At 38.3% G+C, this 16,860-nt stretch overlaps 1 protein-coding gene across 3 annotated transcripts in view; it reads right to left on the reverse strand.

The window, feature by feature from the left end:
* Positions 1-16,860, reverse strand: part of CTNNA2 (catenin alpha 2) — a 1,200,774-nt gene that overhangs the window by 791,188 nt on the left and 392,726 nt on the right. For all 3 annotated transcript variants that reach the window (XM_049695784.1, XM_049695785.1, XM_049695786.1), the window contains one exon: positions 15,961-16,227. In XM_049695784.1, the coding sequence (XP_049551741.1) occupies positions 15,961-16,227 (267 nt within the window). The remainder of the gene's footprint in view (positions 1-15,960; positions 16,228-16,860) is intronic.

The following is a 16,860-nucleotide window of genomic DNA, read 5'->3' on the forward strand; positions in this document are numbered from 1 at the left end:
GAATGCAAGGATTCTTCAATATACGCAAAGCAATCAATGTGATAACACCATATTAACAAATTGAAGGAGAAAAACCATATGATCATCTCAATAGATGCAGAGAAAGCTTTCAACAAAATTCGACACCCATTTATGATCAAAACCCTGCAGAAAGTAGGCATAGAGGGAACTTTCCTCAACATAATAAAGGCCATATATGACAAACCCACAGCCAATATCGTCCTCAGTGGTGAAACACTGAAAGCATTTCCACTAACATAAGGAACAAGACAAGGTTGCCCACTCTCACCACAGTTATTCAACATAGTTTTGGAAGTTTTAGCTACAGCAATCAGAGAAGAAAAGGAAATAAAAGGAATCCAAATAGGAAAAGAAGAAGTAAAGCTATCACTGCAGATGACATGATACTATACATAGAGAATCTGAAAGATGCTACCAGAAAACTACTAGAGCTAATCAATGAATTTGGTAAAGTAGCAGGATACAAAATTAATGCACAGAAATGTCTGGCATTCTTGTACACTAACGATGAAAAATCTAAAAGTGAAATCAAGAAAACACTCCCATTTACCATTGCAACAAAAAGAATAAAATATCTAGGAATAAACCTACCTAAGGAGACAAAAGACCTGTATGCAGAAAATTATAAGACTCTGATGAAAGAAATTAAAGATGATACAAACCGATGGAGAGATATACCATGTTCTTGGATTGGAAGAATCAACATTGTGAAAATGACTCTACTACCCAAAGTAATATACAGATTCATTGCAATTCCTATCAAACTACCACTGGCATTTTTCACAGAACTAGAACAAAAAATTTCACAATTTGTATGGAAACACAGAAGACCCCGAATAGCCAAAGCAATGTTGAGAACGAAAAATGGAGCTGGAGGAATCAGGCTTCCTGACTTCAGACTATACTACAATGCTACAGTAATCAAGACAGTATGGTACTTGCACAAAAACAGAAAGATAGATCAATGGAACAGGATAGAAAGCCCAGAGATAAACCCAGGCACATATGGTCATCTTATCCTTGAAAAAGGAGGCAGGAATGTACAGTGGAGAAAGGACAGCCTCTTCAATAAGTGGTGCTGGGAAAACTGGACAGGTACATGTAAAAGTATGAGATTAGATCACTCCCTAACACCATACACAAAAATAAGCTCAAAATGGATTAAAGACCTAAATGTAAGGCCAGAAACTATCAAACTCTTAGAGGAAAACATAGGCAGAACACTCTATAACATAAATCACAGCAAGATCCTTTTTGACCCACCTCCTAGTGAAATGGAAATAAAAACAAAAATAAACACATGGGACCTAATGAAACTTCAAAGCTTTTGCACAGCAAAGGAAACCATAAACAAGCACAAAAGACAACCCTCAGAATGGGAGAAAATATTTGCAAATGAAGCAACTGACAAAGGATTAATCTCCAAATCTTACAAGCAGCCCATGCAGCTCAATAACAAAAAAACAAAAAACCCAATCCAAAAATGGGCAGAAGACCTAAATAGACATTTCTCCAAAGAAGATATACAGACTTCCAACAAACACATGAAAGAATGCTCAACATCATTAATCATTAGGGAAATGTAAATCAAAACTACAATGAGATATCACCTCACACCAGTCAGAACAGCCATCATCAAAAAATCTAGAAACAATAAATGCTGGAGAGAGTGTAGAGAAAATGGAACACTCTTGCACTGCTGGAGGGAATGTGAATTGGTACAGCCATTATGGAGAACAGTATGGAGGTTCCTTAAAAAACTACAAATAGAAATACCATATGACCCAGCAATCCCATTACTGGACATATACCCTGAGAAAACCTTAATTCAAAAAGAGTCATGTACCAAAATGTTCATTGCAGCTCTATTTACAATAGACCAGAGATGGAAACAACCTAAGTGTCCATCATCGGATGAATGGATAAAGAAGAAGTGGCACATATATACAATGGAATATTACTCAGCCATAAAAAGAAACGAAATTGAGCTATTTGTAATGAGGTGGATGGACCTAGAGTCTGTCATACAGAGTGAAGTAAGTCAGAAAGAGAAAGACAAATATCGTATGCTAACACATATATATGGAATTTAAGAAAAAAAATGTCATGAAGAACCTATGGGTAAGACAGGAATAAAGACATAGACCTACTAGAGAATGGACTTGAGGATATGGGGAAGGGGAAGGGGAAGCTGAGACAAAGCGAGAGAGTGGCATGGACATATATACACTAACAAACGTAAGGTAGATAGCTAGTGGGAAGCAGCCGCATGCACAGGGATATCGACTCGGTGCTTTGTGACCGCCTGGAGGGGTGGGATAGGGAGGGTGGGAGGCAGGGAGATGCAAGAGGGAAGAGATATGGGAACATATGTATATGTATAACTGATTCACTTTGTTATAAAGCAGAAACTAACACACCATTGTAAAGCAGTTATACCCCAATAAAGATGTTAAAAAAAAAAAAAAAGAAAACAAAAAACTACAAGTCAAACTACCATATGACCCAGCAATACCATTACTGGACATACACTCTGAGAAAACCTTAATTCAAAAAGAGTCATGTACCCAAATGTTCATTGCAGCTCTATTTACAATAGCCCAAAGATAGAAACAACCTAAGTGTCCATCATCGGATGAATGAATAAAGAAGATGTGGCACATATATACAATGGAATATTACTCAGCCATAAAAAGAAACGAAATTGAGCTATTTGTAATGAGGTGGATGGACCTAGAGTCTGTCATACAGAGTGAAGTAAGTCAGAAAGAGAAAGACAAATATTGTATGCTAACACATATATATGGAATTTAAGAAAAAGAAAATGTCATGAAGAACCTAGGGGTAAGACAGGAATAAAGACACAGACCTACTGGAGAATGGACTTGAGGATATGGGAAGGGGGAAGGGTAAGCTGTGACAAAGCGAGAGAGTGGCATGGACATATATACACTACCAAACGTAAGGTAGATAGCTAGTGGGAAGCAGCCGCATAGCACAGGGAGATCAGCTCGGTGCTTTGTCACCACCTAGAGGGGTGGGATAGGGAGGGTGGGAGGGAAGGAGATGCAAGAGCGAAGAGATATGGGAACATATGTATACGTATAATTGATTCACTTTGTTATAAAGCAGAAAGTAAGACACCATTGTAAACCAATTACTCCAATAAAGATGTATATATATATATATATATATATACATATACATATATATTATACGATGATCCACTGGGAACAAACTTAAGTCTATTTAATGTTGTTTTTTTTTGTTTGTTCGTTTGTTTAACACTAAAATTGAGAATACGTGGGCATGGATTAGTCAAACTTAGATAAATGATTACTTTATTTAACCATCTAGTTTTAAGGACACAATTTTTCATGGTAATTACTGTGTGAAGTCAATATCTGGGGAGATTTTGTTGTAACTACAGCCCTCCATTAAATTAATAATTTTTTGAACTAGTCAAACTAGTCAATTTATGGGTGCTCTGATGTCACCCCTCTTATAAATCTGTAATTCTTTTTTCGCGGGCCTCTCACTCTTGTGGCCTCTCCCGTTGCGGAGCACAGGCTCCAGATGCACAGGCTCAGCAGCTATGGCTCACGGGCCCAGCCACTCCACGGCATGTGGGGTCTTCCAGGACCGGGGCACGAACCCGCGTCCCCTGCATCGGCAGGTGGACTCTCAACCACTGCACCACCAGGGAAGCCCAAATCTGTAATTCTTAATGGAAATAATTTGGGAGAGATTCTCTACTGTTTGTCTGGGCATGTGTGTTTGTGTGTGTGTGTGTGTGTGTGTGTGTGTGTGTGTGTGTGTGTATGTGTGTGTATGTATAAAATAAGGTTGCCTTTAACCATTTAAAAATAAAGAGTTTGTGTGCCTGGGAGAGACAGAGAGAGATGACAAATGACACAGCAAATGGAGAAAAATACTAAGCATAGGTAAATCTAGGTAAAGAATATGTGGTATTCTTTATTTTTATATTTGCAACGTGTCTGCAAACAGAGTTTTAAATTTTTTCAAGCAAAATATTTTTCTAAATTAAGGAATATTAGTGAGAGAAAGCTTGGGAAATGAGAAATACAGGGGAAAAATACTCATAGTCACTGCTACCTAAAGAAAATCTGGGAGATATTCAGGTTTTTTTGGATATTTTCACTACAAATTTGGTTTTTCATATCTCCTTACTACATAAATAAGTGCTTAGGTGCTAGAATGTTACTATTAATTCTGCCTTTGCCTTGTGTCACTTCAGGTTTATTTTCTGCTCCATATTTTAAAAGTGAATCTGGTATGTAGACTTGAGAGAATCTGGAAATAAAAACAGCCTGCATCCACATGCCAAAGGGCTGCTACACTCTGCGGGGTCAGTGACAGATAAAGTACATTATCTTTTCCAACCTTAGAGATCTTCTCCTCCTTCAGATATCCCCAAATGTCATCTTCAAATCTGTGACAGGTCTTTGTAAAAAAAAAAAAAAAATTGTTCTGCAGAAAACTTTTTTTCTGATTGGTGATGTTTTTGTGCTTAAAGACTGTGCCAAGCCCTCAGTGATCAGAATAAGCTGAAGAAGCATTATGGAAGATGCTATTAAGTTATTTTCAAACAGAGAGATGCACATATATATTTCTAGTGCTTTCAGAGGAGCAACCGAAGCAGGGACCTGGGAAACAAGCAGTGTCGGCTCCAGAATTTCCTCCTAGGACAGTTTTAGGAGAGGGAAACTGGTTGGGAGTAAGACAGGACCTGCCTGGAGGCTGCATTTGCACAGTGAGCATATTCTTCTACTTAGATTGTGTGATTATTGGGGTATCTTTAGGGAGTTGATGGAGATGGTAATGATAACACCTCCCACCCCATTCTTCGCCAATACAGCTGAAATCAAAAGACTTGTATTCCTCCTTTGGTTATGAGAATAATTACTTGTGTTGAGTTTGAGCAAAATGTTTGATCTCTCTGGAAATCACTTCTTACATTTATAAATTGGCTTATATGGACTAGACTGGAACAAAGGGACTTTTAGTACTATTAATCTTTGATTTTCTGAATTAGAAATCCCTGTATTAGAAATTTCTATATTAGAAATTCTCTCTGACCTGTAAGTTTATATTCTAGTCTGGGAAATATAGGTCCATCCTCAATCTAGAACATGGGGAAGTCTTACTCCTCTCCACAACTGAGAATCCTGGAAAATTTCAAGAGAATATTAGTGATAGAAAAGCTGAGCATTAATCAAAGGTAGGATTCAACACTGTCTTTTCACACTGCTTTATTTTTCCCTAGTTTTCGTATTACATCTTTAAAACAAGTGGCGTGTCTTGCTAATTAATTGTGCTGAAAAGATATCATGTTGTAAAAGAACACGTTAGAAAAGTGATAAATTCGTTTACACTGTGGTCCCTGGGGAGAGAAGGAACCATCATTTCATCCTCTTTCCCCACCCCTTTCTCTCAGTCGCCCCTCTTCCTTCCAGGTGTACTATGAGCATCTCAGAGACCCCCAGACCTGAAGAAATCGGACGCTTAATGTGAAGCGAAAGGTGGCTTTCACTACATCAGAAGCCAGTAAAGCAAAGAGAATTTCCGAATAAACACAATGAGAAAACTTACACGCTCAGTGTTAGCGCGGGACGTACAAGTTCTCACTTTAAGACTCATCCTTCAGCCAGGTGGTTATTTAATCTCTGCTTGGGTTTTTCCCCTGTGATGCAGAATTGGCCACCTTTCAAGATTGCTTATGCTTTGGCAACATGGATGCAACTAGAGATGATCATACTAAGTGAAGTCAGAAAGAGAAAGACAAATGTCATATGATATCACTTATATGTGGAATCTAAAATATGACACAAATGAACTTATCTATGAAACAGAAACAGACTCACTGATATAGACCTAAAGGATGGACTTGTGGTTGCCAAGGGGGAAGGGGGTGGGGGAGGGACGGACTGGGAGGTTGGGGTTAGCAGACACAAACTATTGCATATAGAATGGAGAAACAATAAGGTCCTACTGTAGAGCACAGGGAACTATATACTATATCCTATGATAAACCATAATAGAAAAGAATATAAAAAGAACATATATATATACACATATATATATATCTGAATGACTTTGCTGTACAGCAGAAATTAACACAACACTATTAAACAACTATACATCAATAAAAAATACTAATAATTTTTTTTTTTTTTTTTTAAAGATTGCTTGGGCTTCCCTGGTGGCACAGTTGTTGGGAGTCCGCCTGCCGATACAAGGGACATGGGTTCGTGCCCCGGTCCGGGAAGATCTCACATGCTGTGGAGCGGCTGGGCCCGTGAGCCATGGTCGCTGAGCCTGCGCGTCCGGAGCCTGTGCTACACAACGGGAGAGGCCACAACAGTGAGAGGCCCGCGTACCGTACCGCAAAAAAAAAAAAAAAAAGATTGCTTATGCTCTGGTCAAACCTTCTTTGGAGGCTGTTGTGCATGATGGTGTAGATATGGCCGCAGAAGAGTGAATGGTATTACTGTATCTATAACTACTGTCAAGTGACATTAACAACTTTTCGATCAGGTACTGATCCCTAAGACTTTTCTAGGAAACAGCTTTAACACTAACTTTGGGTAGAAGATGTCTGGCTGACATTTCTGTTAAGAGAGGTAGGAGAAAAAGGTAATAACTAGCCTACCATGGATTAGGCACCTATGAATGTTCATCCCATAAAATTACTATCACAATCTTGAGGAGTCAACATTATTACCCCATTTTATAGATTCAGAAGCAGAGGCATAGAAGGAAGAGTTCTGTGGCTGGATTCAGACACGAGCTTGTTTTGTTTGCCCTACACCATGATGTCATATTGTCCACCAGCGTGACTAGCGTAACCAGGAGGATGAACACGGGACTAATGCCCTCAGTTACATCAGCTGCCTGCAATTTTTTCTGCCACACGTGCATCCATGGGTAACCATTTCCCTACCGCCTTAGCTCAATGAATGTGTGTAATAAGAACAAAACAGGGTATCAGAGAACATTTGGAGAAATGAACAATGGGACTCAATAGGTTGTAGTAAAGTTTCCCGAACATGCTGCTGGAGAAGTTCGGGAAGTATGTTAAGGAATTTGTTTGATGAGAAATCCAAATGAGTGTTTTAGGAAGAGCTGTGTGTGTGTGAGTGTGTAGTTCACCACAGAATCAAACTAAATCTTAAAAATGAGTACCAAGTACATCCTCATTACTGTACCATAGGAAACACACAAGAAGGGGAAGGTATAATTCTGGAGGGCTAAGTACAGACAAGCACTCTAACACAAGAAATCATAAAAAAATAAGACCAAGGAGGTGAGCATTTTAAAGAAATCACACGTTTCACCACTAAACAGTTCACTAGATAAAAGGACTTGTTTGGTTCCCAAATTTTATAGTATGGCTAATAAATAAATGATAATCAAAATCATATTTGCCATCACATATTTAGACAGTTTAGAATATGATAATCAATTATGTCAATATTCACTGTTAGATTTAGTACTAATTATTTGAAATAAAGGTGAACTCAGATCCACAGAATCAGTCAATATTCTTAAAGGAGAAAAATATTATCTTGGGGAAAATACAGGTTCTTACATTTTCCCTTGTGAAAAGAAATAGAACTTGATTGGAAATATAATACTTTTGATTAAAGACATCAGGGAGGCAAATAAATGAGAATTTGAACCACAATTTTCAAGAAGGATATTTCAAATATCATTCTGCTATTTTGCACAATGATGTTTTGTAGCTCCATGTTTGCTAATTGAAATGTAGAAGAGAAATTAAATTGTCTTGGGATATTTCCTTGGTGTAATTATAATAAGACATGACAGAAAAGTAAATGATGCTATCAGGAAATACTCCTAGGCTTATAACACCTTATAAAGCTAAAGTTTCTGGGAAGCAAGAAGACATGGGAGGCATCAATGTTCCAGAATAAGATTTCTCAGCAATAAATGATGATACTGGATAAATGGGTCCCTGCTTCCTGGCTCAGGAAGAATACCTTGTCCCAGATGTTGGCTGACTGTCTCACACTCAGCCAGTAGAATCCCTCAAAACTCCACCCTGCCTTGAGCATCTCTTGCTATAAACTCATTTGCATCTGTATCCATCTTTACCACCTTCCCAGGGCTACAAACTTTTCCAAAAGGGATTAATGCAACATCCACTGTATAACATTAGTTTACAAAAGCTGTCATAAGCAGACTAACAGTTCTCTGAAGGCAGGCTACACCCTCTCCATATTTACATCCCCTGAGTTTGGCCGCATAGCATGTATTTAGGTTGTGCTATGTTTACAGTTAGACAGAAACCCACTGGAGTATGGTTTAATGTTCTATTTGGCCACCAGATGTCAGTGTGTGATAAAGAATGCTAAAACACCACCGAATGTTTCTAGCTAGGAAGGATTAAAAGTACATTTTGGTGAGTTTAATTTGCCAGAGTGAAAAAGGGCAGATCGATTCAGAGAAGATATGAGAATTGCTGGACCCTACTAACCCTGTTATTACTATTACGTCCTACCACATGGGAAAATGTCTCCACTTTTTTAAAGTGTGTGTAAAAGTTTGTTGTTTTTTAAAAGTAAAATAAACATTAGCAAGCACACACTAATTGGAGCTCGATTAAACATAAATAGCTTAAACTAAATTAGAAAAATCCTAGATATTGTAGAATTTGGAATAAAATGTTCAAAATATATATCTATAAATTACCAGGCATTTCATAATTATATTGGGAGGAATGTAAGTTAAGTAAATTAAGAGCCAGAAAACAGAAATCAATGCAAGAAAGTTGTATTACATAAAAAAACAAATATCCCACAAAAGACTGAAAATTCCCAAGACTTCACAACTGGACCTGTAAAAATGTTTGGTTTTTTTACATAATTAAAGCTTACTATACAAAGCATTAACTCTTTCAGTAAATGAAAATAAGAAGTACAGTCCTCAAGGCCTGTTGATTCTACTCCTTCAATGTGGTTCAGATCCATCCACTTCTTCCCATTCCTGTTCTCACAATGTCCTCAGACATTCATAACCTCTCGCCCTAATCACTCTCGCTGCACTGCAGCCTTGCCCTTTTCCAATCCGTTCTCCACTCTGCAGCCAAACAGATATTTAAAAACACAAATCTGACCATGCATACATTCCCCTGCTTAGATCGCCAGCAACTCCCTAATGTCTTCAGGTTGAAGCCCAGCCCCTTTCAAGGCCTACACGCCTCTAGAAGCTTCCTCCAGCTCACCGACTTAGCCAGATTTCTCCCTGGGCTCCAGAACCAAATAGCTTACGTTTCCTCTACCCACCACACCTCTGCATGCAAGGATGTTCTTTCTGTCTGAGAAACAGTCTCATTCACACTCATCATGTTAATTCCTACTCATGCACCACGTCCTCCAGGAATTCTTCTCTGATTTCACCCTCCCTCATCTCACCCCTGCCACACACACACAGAAGGTTAGGTGCATACTATGTATATAGGTGCATGCCACAGCATTTAAGCACTGCAGTAACTATACCTGTTCAGTAAGTATTTCTCCTTTACACCTTTATGAATGATCTTAGCTCTCCTGTGCCTAAACCTTATCCCGAGGCTTAGAGATGCTATCTCGGTAACTTAAGGTCACACATCCTTTGTTACTTACAGGGCTTTAAGTAGTAGCCAGACATTTGAATCCAAGTTCTGGGCTCTTCCCAATGTCCTAGGCTACTTCCAAAAGCCAATTAAGTGGGAACCGCTTCATAGGAATATAGCAGAGAGCATTATTAAGGAGTACAAATACATGTATTAAAGAATAACAGACATAGTAACTGCACAGATATTAAGCCTTTAGAAATATTGGCATGAACTCAGACAGGCAGAAGATTGCTGAGCTTGCCTGCTCCATCTTTGTAGCACCTGAATTAGAAATCTGAAATTGCTTTTCAAAAGTTAAATGGTCCTGCTTACTGGCTTTTATTTGTATGCATTTGTCCCTCCACTTTGCTAATTGCTTTAGAACATGAGCTACATCTTGCATTTTCCTTACCAGTGTGTTTACAGTATTTTGATGGGGCCCTCTCCTCTCCTCTCTCCACCCTCACTCTAATGTAAACAAGTACATAGAAAACTTATGATCTTCTTAACCCAATATGGGGGTTACCAGATGTCTGCAGTCAGAATAACTTTACAGAACATCAGAGAAGGAGATGAGGCCTGGGGTGAGCCTCTCTGATAAATAACTATGTTGATTTCCACAGCCAAAGGGAGGGTTACAACTGGGAAAGGACTGAATAAGAGGCTCTGTGAAATGTACTTCTCCAAGGAGACCTTCCTCCTTGCCTGATGTTGTAGAGACCATGAATCAATAAAACCCTTTAAGAATCCCTGAGCCAGCCAGAATTCTGGTTCATGGCTCCTTAAGGGACTAGCGCTTCCCCAGGAGCATCTATCTGGCCCTGGTAACAAGAATAAGAAATAATTATTTCCTCTTCAAAAATATGAAGAGTGATATTTGGAGAAGGGGGTCAACAGAAAAACTCTACTTCAGATTCCTTCAGCATAGATCTCTGAGGTCATGTATTTGGGCCTGTGACCTAAGTGATCTACATAGCCCTCCAGCTCTTCACTGGAGCTATATGCCAACCCTGGATCCCAAACCCTAGTCCAGGGTTGTTATTACTCTCAGGTACCCAGAAACCTCTTTTCATGTCCCAGCAATGAGCTGGGGTCCTGCTGTGAAGTGATTGCTGTCACCTGGACTCCTGTTCCTTCACCTCTTTCTTTGGACTAAATCTCCTAGAATCTGAGTGCACCCGCTGAGGACAGCACACAGTTGGAATAACCCTATAGGGAGTAAACACTGGAGCACGAAGCTGCTTCCTGGGGTGTGACAATTCTCTCCCACTGTAGTTAGGCTCAATCCCTTAACATTGTCAATTATAGATCCTTGCCGTCCTCATCCACCTGTGATACAGATGTCTCATCATTCCTCATACTCACACTCCAACATTTCCACCCACTGAACACCAGATCAGTGAGAGAATTAGCACTGGATCAAGAAATGAAAATGTATTTTAAAAGAAGGAGAAAAAAGGAAGAAAACCTAAAAGGTAGAGGGGAGGTATGAAAAATTAGGCAGAAATAAACATGGCAACTTACACAGGGTTGGTATGTCATGGTGACATTTCAGCTCAATGTGGTTGAGACCAGGCTGTCCTACTTCTCAAGCACAGATATTTAAATCTTGCAGGTGAGAAGTAATACAGTGAAAGAGAAAGTATAGTTAATACTATTCAATGCCACCCTCTTTCCAAAGGTGAAGCAGTCAAAAACTAGAAAATAAGAGCACAAAGATTTCATGAGTGAACGTTCCCTAGAGACCCTCAGACATAGTATCACAGAGGAAGGGCAGGAGTAGAGGGTAGACAACAAGGCTGAAAGAGGTAAGAGCTAGTCAGAGGCCAAGTAGATTAGAATCTACTTCTTAACTCTGTAAGGAAAACAAAGAGTGAATAATGAGAAGATGGCAAGTATGGTAGTCTAACATTTTAATTCATTTTCTTTTTAGGTTGTAGAATACAAATACATTTTTTCTATAGGCTGAGGGAACCAAACAAGTGGAGTAGGAGAAATTAAATGTAAAAGCAAAAGAGAATTATTAGTCAAGCCAATTCCCAGGGAAATGGGAAAAGAAAGAAGCAAAACCACAAGTAGAATGCTTAAGATTAGAGGACTTCGAGATTAAGGTTAGAGGAATTGTCTGATTTAAAAGAAAATAATAACTGTAAAAGCAAAATAGCTATCAATTATGAAGACTGGACCGTGAATGGTGTCAATTTCCATTTTTCTAAAGTATCTTCATCTACAAAAGAAAGCTTCAAAAAACAAGGCACGGCATCCTCTCTTTTCTTTAAAATAATAACGAGATTCTTTAGGAATAAATTTTCATCTTCCTTTCTCCCACTCTTGGAAGTTTTCTAGCAGTCAAAATTGACATGATAACATGATTTACTTCTGAGCAGTCACCACATTTTTCTAAATTCTTTTCAGTATCCCTTAGTAGATAGCTTCACTAGATAAAATTACCTATCTCAAGTTGCCACATTTTAAACAGAGGTTGATTTTTCCGTTGATTAGCAATCATTTTACTTTTTGCTGTTATATCATTAGAGACTCTCTTGACAGTTTCAAGTTGTTAAAATACTGGGTTTTTTCTTTCAGTCTTTTGCTTTATAAATCACTACATCAACTCTTCATGTAGGTAGGATAATAATGCCAGAAAATAGGTCACCGAGCATTGAGCCATAATTATAACTATATAGTTATACAACTATAACTAGGTAGAAATCAATCCTATAATTTTAGACAAATGAATGCAAAAATACTAATTTTTCCCTTGTTCTTAATCAACTGAGAAACTCGAAGCCACTTCTGCATCCTACCTCCCAGAAAAACTGGGTTTAACACAATGATGACTATTATTATGAAATGGTCTGGACTTCAAATTCAACATTAGAGGATGACTGAAAATATATTTTGTATTTGTACGGTTCTTTTCACTTCAGAATCTCAAAGTTGCTTGACTTTTTCAAATCCCTATTACATTGGCAAGCCACCAAACCAAGCACCGGTAAGGGATATTACCAGAAAAGTAAATCACAGGAAGTGTCAGTGAGTTTCCCACCCAATGTAATATCAATTTGTTTAATATCTGAGAACAGCATTTAGGATTTAAGACAAATGCCTGTGAATTCTAAATCAACTTCAAGTCAATACGCCTGGGAAATAAAAAATACCGAGGTATTCATTATGCAAATATAGAACAGAAATGTATAATTCTGTTACAAAGAGAAATGGAACATTATTTTAGTGAGAGATTTTCAAATATAATTAAGGACTGTCTAGGTTTGCTGGTGTCAGAAATGATAAAAAATCTATAACTGGTTAATTACATTATATCTTTAAATAATAATATTTTACTAGCATTACTACTTTTGAGAAAGTACTGAAATCAATTTCATTTACTAAATAACTGTTTTTAAAGAACCACACCAAATGGAATTACTATCTATGAATTGCTAATTGAGACAGCTCCACATGTTGATTTCTGTCAACATCTCAGAAATACAATTTTAAACATTAGATAATGTTGCATGCAACTTCCATAGTTTGAGAACTAATATACATTTAATAATACAATATTACTTGGTTAATATACTAAGCTAATATAATATACAATTAGTTAACATATAAGATACTGAGTTAATATAAGTAATAAACATTACTTAGTTAATATTTATAATGACACATAGCAACAGATAAAGTTAATAAAATATAATTAGTGACTTAGTTAATATGCCACTTTTTTTATAAAAAAAAATCTTTGACTATTGCATTCATATGTTAACCTCCCAAAGCCTATTTGTCCATAATGAGAAGATACCAACCTATTAGAACAGTTGGAAAGTACTCCAACATACTTTACTAGTAGACTTTTCCCACATGGCCTAAGTTTTATTTTCTGAATCCAAAGCCATAATAACCCAAATGATGCCTCAATTGTTAAATTCACTGCAGGTAAAAGCTCCTTTTAATGAAAATGGTTGAGATACAATGAAAATGGCTGAGATACAAAGAGAATGGGAAGCTGCAGTCACCACGCTCTCGGGCAGAAGGCGGCAGCAGGTGAAGAGTCTGGACATTCCTTCAAGAGAGTCCTCTGTATGCTGCATATCTACTCTATTACCAGGTTCTCACTTAGGCTTTATTGTTTACTTTTTGATTATAAAATAAACTATGATTATAAAAGTGTAATTGTGTCAAAATCTAAATATTCTTTAATTTTAAAAAGCACCATTTCAGAGCTTCCCTGGTGGTGCAGTGGTTGAGAGTCCGCCTGCCGATGCAGGGGACACGGATTCGTGCCCCAGTCTGGGAAGATCCCACATGCCACGGAGCGGCTGGGCCCGTGAGCCATGGCCGCTGAGCCTGCGTGTCCAGAGCCTGTGCTCCGCGACGGGAGAGGCCACAACGGTGAGAGGCCCGCGTACCGCAAAAAAAAAAAAAAAAAAAAGAAAGCATCATTTCATAAAATAATTTTGTAGTTAATGTTATAATTTTCTATTCTGTTTAACTGATGAGACAATTTTATTCTAATGCACTCAGTAAAAATTAAGTGGCATTGTAATGTGTTAATATCTGAGTGCATGACCTGCTCATTTTTGTTTTTTTAAATTATGGGCTCATTCATTCTTAACCCAGAAAAAATAAAAGGAAAAAAAAAATTATCATCACTCTGTCAAGTTCCAAAAAAACCCTCCTAGAATTTTTATACAGATTGTCTGAATATTAAAAAACTGATAGGGTCAATAGTTTTTCCTACCTGGGATCATGACATCATTTACCAAAAAGTACAACTTACCCCTCAGTAAAGTAATATAATTTTCTATCTTAGATCCTCTACATTTGTATCAGGATTATTTCTAACATAATAAAGAAATAAAATTAAGTAGTGAAATAAAGCCAACAAATTATTTTTATTGTTTACTTTGTGAACAGGATCTCTTTTCTATTATTCTATTTTTTTTTTTACATTATGGAAATCTAGTAACTTCTATATCTTTATTTTAAAATCAATAACCTCACTGAAGTATCTTATTAGTTCCAACGAATTTTCTGTTGTCTCCTAAAACTTTGTGAATACACTACATGTTAAGGCCTAATTTCTGTGGTAAATACTTGAAATTTATTGTATTTAATCCTTATTTTAGAAACTTTGGAAATAATATATATATAGTCTGAGTTCAATATATGTATTTTTTTTGACTAACTGAAAAAATAAAAGAAAGAAGAGAGATGCCTGTGAAAACTGGAAAGAATTATCTGTGTATAAAGTGTTATAATTATCCTTCCTTTATATCATCCATCTCCATACCTTTAACAATCATTTGCTCCTGGTTCTGTTTTCTAGCAGGCAGCCAGTCATCTCCTGCCAAAAATTCATGTCAACATATCCAAAAGCAAACTCATCATCTTTCTCCACAGCTGTTAAGTAATCAATTCTTCTCCTATGAATTCCTGTTACATTGTATTTTATCACTTAAAGGGTTTCAGTACATTTCTGCATCCTTCATCTCCTCTAAGGGAAAATATAACTCTTAAAAGCAGATACTAATTATTTATAAATGTTTTTAGCTCACAACACATGTAGGCTCTCACTGAACATGGGATGAACTCAACTGAATTCCACCTTCTCACAGGTGGGCTGTATCCTGGCCCAGGGGCAGTGAGAGCTGTCATCCCAGGCTGTTGATGACATGCATCCTCTCCATTCATTCGGTTGCCATGACTATGGCACAGTGAGCCATCCTTCTACTGCTTCCCTCATTGGGACACACCCCTAGAAATAGTAGGTTCAGATTGTGGGTCATTCACGGGACTAGCAGAGGTGCCACCCAGAGGGGCTGATGCGAGGAAGACCAGGATCCCGGATGGGATGAGAGGGCAGTGGAGTCTGCTCACCACTGATTGAAAATGAAGAAATTGAGAGCAGTTCTTCACCCAAACACAACATCGAGGCAATCCACATCTACACTGCCTATGACATTTGCCTCTTTAATAATAAAGATCATCCTGCAAGTGATAAACTGTCCCTAAAATAGCCTGTGGTGTAGGAAAGTTACAGTGTTCAAGGTTTCTACCTGCATGGGATCAGGTCCTCTTTAACACAGTTGTTAGTTCCCTTAAAGACCAGTAAACTAGGTTCTACCAAGATGTCGGATTCCTAGTAACAGTCATACATCAGGTAGTTTAACTTACTATCAAAAGCCTCAAGAGAGGTAAATCAATGTATATTATCTTGGTGGCCCTTCATCCCAAAACATTTTTTTCAGTGAAAACACACGCCCTTCTGGGTATACCACCCAGATGCTTACATCAAATTCGTTCAGAGCCGCAGCCAGCTCCCCGATGCCCGTGTGGCCTTTGGCTTCGTCGGTGGGCGAGGTAGCTTGAGCAGCATTGGAGATGCCGGCAATGGCCTCCTGCACTTGTTTGAACACGTAATCTCGGTTGGCTCTGGTGGCGGCAACATCTGGGTGCCGGAGAAAGGCTTGGGAGGCTGTGTACAGCATTGTGGCGTTCTTCTTTAGAGCACCTCGGGCGGCTGCCATCTCATCCCGACAATGAGGGTCCTTCAGCTCCTGTGTGTGCAAAACACAAACCCGTCACTTCCATGAAGCTTGCCATGGAAGTGTCTGTAATAGAGCTTAAAGTCACAGACATCTAGGACCACTGAATTTTAGAAACCATCTCCTCTCTCTTCTCTCTAGTTGCCAAGACTTTGCACGTACTGTTCTTTCTATGTGAAATATCTGAGCATCCCTCTTCCACCCTATCCTTTCCCCTGATGGGGCCCATCCTCTGAGAACCTACTCTCCATACAACTCTCTAAGCTACATCCCCTTCTATCTGCTCCCACAAGACCCTCTTCCCTCCTATCATTAATACTCCTCAATGCTTTATTGTATTTATTTATTTAAGTATATGTCTTTCTCCTAAACTCTACGTCTAATGAGAGCAGAGAGCCCTAGCTATCTTGCTCAGTGGTTCTTTAGGCAACAGCACAGTATCTGGCCCATGAAATGCATTCAATAAATATTGCTGCAAGAATGTCAAAACTGAGCCACCAACAAGGTAAGTGGCTTGAATGGATCAGAGTTAGTTATCAGCAGACGGAAAACCCAAACTTCAGTTTTCTGATACTGTGCCTGACTCCACATTCAATTACAATCGCAAACATGGGAAATCGAACTCCTCTGATTTTGCTCAGTGCA

Source organism: Orcinus orca, chromosome 13 (genome assembly GCF_937001465.1).
Source record: "Orcinus orca chromosome 13, mOrcOrc1.1, whole genome shotgun sequence".
NCBI lineage: Eukaryota > Metazoa > Chordata > Mammalia > Artiodactyla > Delphinidae > Orcinus > Orcinus orca.